The sequence below is a fragment of the Oncorhynchus kisutch genome, unplaced genomic scaffold (genome assembly GCF_002021735.2).
Source record: "Oncorhynchus kisutch isolate 150728-3 unplaced genomic scaffold, Okis_V2 scaffold1145, whole genome shotgun sequence".
Lineage (NCBI taxonomy): Eukaryota > Metazoa > Chordata > Actinopteri > Salmoniformes > Salmonidae > Oncorhynchus > Oncorhynchus kisutch.
The window spans coordinates 54,761-61,166 of NW_022263090.1; the positions used below are offsets into that span (position 1 = coordinate 54,761).

At 44.5% G+C, this 6,406-nt stretch overlaps 1 protein-coding gene across 2 annotated transcripts; it reads right to left on the reverse strand.

The window, feature by feature from the left end:
• Positions 1-1,689: 1,689 nt before the first annotated feature.
• On the reverse strand, positions 1,690-4,530 carry LOC116364990 (PAX-interacting protein 1-like). 2 transcript variants are annotated; one of them, XM_031817771.1, is made up of 5 exons: positions 4,396-4,530; positions 4,249-4,304; positions 1,945-4,168; positions 1,828-1,864; positions 1,690-1,751 (listed from the first exon to the last, which is right to left on the reverse strand). In XM_031817771.1, exons 1-4 carry the CDS (start codon positions 4,422-4,424, stop codon positions 1,855-1,857), a joined length of 2,319 nt encoding a protein of 772 aa, XP_031673631.1. In that variant the 5' UTR covers positions 4,425-4,530; the 3' UTR covers positions 1,690-1,751; positions 1,828-1,854. The 2 variants fall into 2 exon arrangements, with proteins under 2 accessions (XP_031673631.1, XP_031673630.1); XM_031817770.1 differs by having other exon boundaries at positions 1,945-4,186.
• Between the last annotated feature and the right edge of the window lie 1,876 nt (positions 4,531-6,406).

The window sequence follows — 6,406 nt, forward strand, 5'->3', positions numbered from 1 at the left end:
ACAGGCCTCATTCAGCAGTCTGAATTAACCTAGACACCAAAACATCCATGTTTAGAGAAGCTTGGAGATTATTCCACAAGGGGCAAAGAGCTGATTTACTGAACTCTGTACAGACCAAAGGAATTTCCAGAGTTAGCAATCCATGAGACTGTGTATGATAACCCTGACTCGTACATCTAATGGTTATTGTAGATGTTAGCTACAGAGGGAGTTTACAGTATGTAAAAGAGCTTTATAAAGGCAAAGAGAGCAACGAATTGACCTACATGACCTGAAAGAGGGTCAGCCTACTTTATGATAGAGAATGCAGGGATGTGTACTGAACCTGAACCCATAAAACAAAGTGCTCTAGGCTTTAATGAAGTGGCAGCTGCATTCATATAGATGATTTTGCAATAGTCTAGGATCAGTAAGAACATTGCTTGAATTATCTGGTTTGTACTATTTTAAGCGAGGCCAGACCTATTTCTATAGAAGAAGCCCCTTTCATTTTCAGCATCTTAATTAATTCATCAATATGTTTTTCAAAAAGACAACTTAACGTATATACTGATACACCGTACCAGGTACGTACACTTCAATCATTATAATCATTTGTGTACTCTAGAAAACACTTAGTTTTCCATGAATTAAATAATAATTTAAGGTCAATAAAGGTGTTCCGCAAAATAATGAAAGCCTAATGTAGATCAGATAGAGCCTGATCAGCAGTGCGGGGCAATTGAGTACACAACGGTATCATCTGCATACAGGTGCAGGTAAAACTGTCATATCTATATATTTCTGACAAAACATTAATACAATAGTTGTTTAGACATTCTAACATATAACACAATATCTAGATACTAAAAAATGTATATGCAACATTTGAACAATTGACCCCCCCCCTCGGGTGATGTATACAACTTCACGATACATTGGCTATTTTAGTGTTCCTTTTGTCTTTTTTTTTTTTTTACATGTAATCTAAGGTCTTCACAACCAAATGCATACAACTGTTTCCATTCCCCCATGGCTATATAAACTGAACTCTAGGTTTCATTTGCATGATATAGAATTGAAAGTTTCTACCATGCCTCTCTGCAGATCCTCTCAAGCTCTGTCAGGTTGGATGTGGAGCTTTGCTGGACAGCTATTTTCAGGTCTCTCCAGAGATGTTTGATCGGGTTTAGGCCCGGGCTATGGCTGGGCCACTCAATGGTGCCCTGATTGGTGGAGCGCTGCAGAGATGGGACTCTAGAGCTCTGTCAGTGACAATCGGGTACTTGATCACCTCCCTGACCAAGGCCCTTCTCCCCCGATTGCTCAGTTTGGCCCGGCGGCCAGCTCTAGGAAGAGTCTTAGTGGTTCCAAAGCTCTTCCATTTATAAACGATGGAAGCCACTGTGTTCTTAGGGACCTTCAATGCTTCAGACATTTCTTAGTACACTTCCCCAGAGCTCTTAATCAGGGATTTGTCTGACAGTCTCACTGTATACAATGCATGCCTACATCTAAAGTATGAATATATGAGGAATGTCTGACAACTCACCCCATCACAAATGCTCTTATGTAGACCCAAGCTTTATTTTGAATCAGTAGCAAAGGTAAAAGATGAGAAAACCAAAGAATTAACTCAACAGTAGTCATTTTTACTACGGACTGCAAGCAATGGACATGAAACATTTCAAAGAGACAAGGCATTTTTTAAAGTAAAATTGTTTATTGATTCCATCCCACTAGAGTAGCAAGAGCACCAGCAACTTCCTGGTCTAAAAAGCAGAAAGAAATGCAAACAATGTCAGCAACACAGAATGTTAAGTAATTAATGTCAAAAACAATACTCACCATTAGAGCTTCTAGAGGATGAATCCATTATATTTTCCTGTTGATAGATATATGGTTAGTACAAAGGCCTTCAAATTCAGAGAGCAAAGTTCAGAGCAGGTTAAAGTGAACCATTACCTTGCAGAATCCTTCACTAGTGTTGGATATATGCTTGGTGCGCCAATGCTAACATTCCCGTCCTTGGGAGCATTTCCACTGTCAACAGGCATGGCCTCTCTAGGAGTGTAGCCGATTTGGGAGACTCCAGTTCTGCCATTCTTGTAGTGCGATTTGGAACTGTAGGAAGAGATTGGGATGACACCCGACTGTTCAACAATGCTGGCTTGAGAACTACCAGAGGCACCATCTTCAGTGCTTTCGTAGTGCTTCTGCTGAGAATTTGGGGCCAGTTGCTGCTGGGAAATTTGGGCTACATGCCAAAATTGCTGAGGAATGGGGTTGGGTTGCTGCTGGGCCAATTGAGCTGGATACCTCACTTGCTGAGGTTCGACGGCGAGTTCCTTCTGCTGCTCGACGGCGAGTTCCTTCTGCTGCTCGACTGCCAGTTCCTTCTGCTGCTCGACTGCCAGTTCCTTCTGCTGCTCGACTGCCAGTTCCTTCTGCTGCTCGACTGCCAGTTCCTTCTGCTGGGGAAATTGAGATGGATGCCACACGAGCGGAGGCTGCTGGAGAATGGCGGCCAGATGATTCTCCTGTTGGAGCATTTTAGCTCGATACCACATTTGCTGGGGCATGGCGGTCAGTTCCTTCTGTTGAGGTTCAGTGGCCGGTTGCTTCTGCTGCAGGGGCATTTGAGCTGGATGCCACACTTGCTCGGACGTGGTGGGTGGTTGCTTCTGCTGCTGAGGTTCAGTAGCTGTTCGATTCTTGGACATTTGAGCTGGATCCCACACCTGCTGAGGTTGCTGGGCTATGGTGGTTGGTTCCTTCTGCAGTAGAGGCATAGCGGCCAGTTGCTTCTGCTGGGGAAACTGAGCAGGATGCCACCCCAGCTGGGGCACGGCGGTCGGTTGCTTCTGCTGCAGGGGCATTTGAGCAGGATGCCACACTTGCTGGGGCACAGCGGTCGGTTGCTTTTGCAGCATTTGATTTGGATGCCACACTTGCTGGGGCACAGCGGTTGTTTGCAGGGGCATTTGAGAAGGATGCCACACTTGCTGGGGCACGGCGGTCGGTTGCTTCTGCTGCAGGGGCATTAGAGCAGGATGCCACACTTGCTGGGTCACGGCAGTCGGTTGCTTCTGCTGCAGGGGCATTTGAGCAGGATGCCACACTTGCTGGGGCACGGCGGTCGGTTGCTTCTGCTGCAGGGGCATTTGAGGAGGATACCACACTTGCTGGGGCACAGCGGTCGGTTGCTTTTGCAGCATTTGATTTGGATGCCACACTTCCTGGGGCACAGCGGTTGTTTGCAGGGGCATTTGAGAAGGATGCCACACTTGCTGGGGCACGGCGGTCGGTTGCTTCTGCTGCAGGGGCATTAGAGCAGGATGCCACACTTGCTGGGGCACAGCGGTCGGTTGCTTCTGCTGCAGGGGCATTAGAGCAGGATGCCACACTTGCTGGGGCACAGCGGTCGGTTGCTTTTGCAGCATTTGATTTGGATGCCACACTTGCTTGGGCACAGCGGTCGGTTGCTTTTGCAGCATTTGAGCTGGATGCCACACTTGCTGGGGCACGGCGGTCGGTTGCTTCTGGGGCGTTTGAGCTGGATGCCACACTTGCTGGGGCACGGCGGTCGGTTGCTTCTGCTGCAGGTGCATTTGAGCTTGAAGCCACACTTGCTGGGGCACGGCGGTCGGTTGCTTCTGCTGCAGGGGCATTTGAACTGGATGCCACACTTGCTGGGGCACGGCGGTCGGTTGCTTCTGCTGCAGGGGCATTTGAGGAGGATACCACACTTGCTGGGGCACAGCAGTCGGTTGCTTCTGCTGCAGGGTCATTTGAGCTTGATGCCACACTTGCTGGGGCACGGCGGTCGGTTGCTTCTGCTGCACGGGCATTTGAACTGGATGCCACACTTGCTGGGGCATGGCGGTCGGTTGCTTATGCGTCAGCATGTGAGCTAGATGCCACACTTGCTGGGGCACAGTTGTCGGTTGCCTCTGCGGCTGAGCTTCTGCGGCTGGTTGCTTCTGATGCAGGGGCATTTGAACTGGATTCCACACTTGCTGAGGTTGCTGGGACATGGGGGCCAGTTCCTTCCACCCGATGGCGGCCGGATGTTTCTGTTGCGCTTGCATTTGAGATTTTGGAGACTTATAATTGCCATATCCTAGAGACCGAAGTGATCCTGCATAGAGCCATGCTGCATTAGAATCCAGTGCAGGAGACCAATCACCTAGGTACAAAATATAAACTGTAAAATGTCAGCATTTGAAGGTTATGGAACTGCGTAGCTGTTATTTGAAATGAACTCACCTTCTGATGTAGAAGACATTATCCCTCCAATTAGCAGGCAACAAAGCCAAGAAACTCTTAAGGAAAAAGAATGTATGTCATAAACATAGCTACCTGTAACACCTGAAGGACAAGGGAAACAAACTAAATCAATACTTAAAAACATACCTGAAAGCGATTCCAATCATCACAGCCATTTTGCCCTCAAAACTTCACCAGTATTCAGAACTAATGGTAGGCATACATCCTACCAGAATACCCCTTTTACTATATTTGCCAGATGTTTGGTTGCTCCTTTTAAAGGAATTCCAGACCCTTCTAATGACGTTGGCTAATTAAGGACAGCTGTCAGCCACTGAACTACATTCAATTTCTATTTCCAAATTGACCCCTAAATCCTACACCTTGATCTAAACACAAGGATTTAATTGGGATAAGCAATATGGCCACAATTGCATCCAGCCTATCAGAAGACAAGGTGAAGCAATTAACATATTGCATTACCCTATCTGATCATTTCAAATGCCCCTAAATGACTAAGTGGTAGGTGTAGGAGCTAGGGGTTGATTTGGAATACAGAAATTTACTCAGGTCTGGTTGATTCTCTAATTGAGATCCTGACAGGTTTGACAGCCCTTACTCTAAAGCACGCGTCAAACTCATTACACGGAGGGCCGAGTGTTTGCGGATTTTCACTCCTTCCTTGTACTTGATGGCTGAATTAAGTCCACTAATTACTCCCCTCACCTACAGTAGTTGTCTTGGTCTTAAATGAAAGGAAAAAACAAAAACCTACAGACACTAGGCCCTCCATGGAATGAGTTTGACACCCCTGCTCTAAAGTAGGAAACACATTTTGTCTTGGCACTTCATTGATCGGTTTAAATTATTGCTTGTACAAAATTCACTTGGTTCATTTGAAGATTAGAGGCAGAATGAGCAGTTAGGCACCATTATTTTACACATGCCTTCTTTAAAACCGTGTGTTTCATTCAGCATAGCAACATTAGATGGATAACAGTTTCATTTGCACAAAGTGCAACATCTTAGACAAATTCTGATTTCAGACAGACACCAATTAAACACTCATGTTATGCTTTTGATGATCTGAGTCTTTAATTTTTCAGAGGCAAACATACAGTAGGGCTCGTTTGAGTGGTATTTTTTTATTTTTTATTTTACCTTTATTTAACCAGGCAAGTCAGTTAAGAACACATTCTTATTTTCAATGACGGCCTGGGAACAGTGGGTTAACTGCCTGTTCAGGGGCAGAACGACAGATTTGTACCATGTCAGTTCGGGGGTTTGAACTCGCAACCTTCCGGTTACTAGTCCAACGCTCTAACCACTAGGCTACGCTGCCGCCCCTGTAAGGCTAAAGCAACTGACTGTAGACCAAAGTCAAGAAGTAAAGTCAGGAGGGGTGCATCTGCGACAACCGAAAGTCGGATACTAACTTCATTTTCCAACAGCAAGGCTCAGATCTCCATGGCAGTGTTGCCATTGTTTATAAAAGGTTTACTTTATCATGTAAAACTGTGCTTTGACATATGCATTGACGGGTCTTAGATTTTTAGACTGGCTATCTCTAAAATGCTTTGTGACTACTGCTGATGCAAAAAAGGGCTTTTAAGAAATACATATGGTTGATTGACAGATTTGTATTATTATAAAAATAATATAACAATATTATTATTATCATCATAATATTTATTATTATTATGTTACAGGTGAGACATACCCAGAAATGTCAACATCTTGGCAAGTGCTCAAATCTGTACAGCAGCCCCAGACAATCATGTACAGTAGCTCCAACTTACAAGAATGGGTTTACAAGGCAGTGATGAAAAAAGTTTATATGAGCGCTAATTAAAACATACAATGATATATATGTGATACAATTACCCATTCAAAACTGTTGTTACAAAATCACTTCTCATTGTGTTCATTTCAAGGTTTCACAAACATAAAACAACTATCTAGTTAATGTTTCTCGGACTAATACACTGTTGAGTTTCCTATTTACTAAAGAACAGTCATTAAGACAAAACACAAAGAGTTGTAATATAATCTGTATACATGTCATTCTATACTGAAGACAGGTACATTCTGAAAGATTTTTGATGTTAATGTGATAACACATTCTTTATTCATCTCTCAATTTAGGATATCATTTATT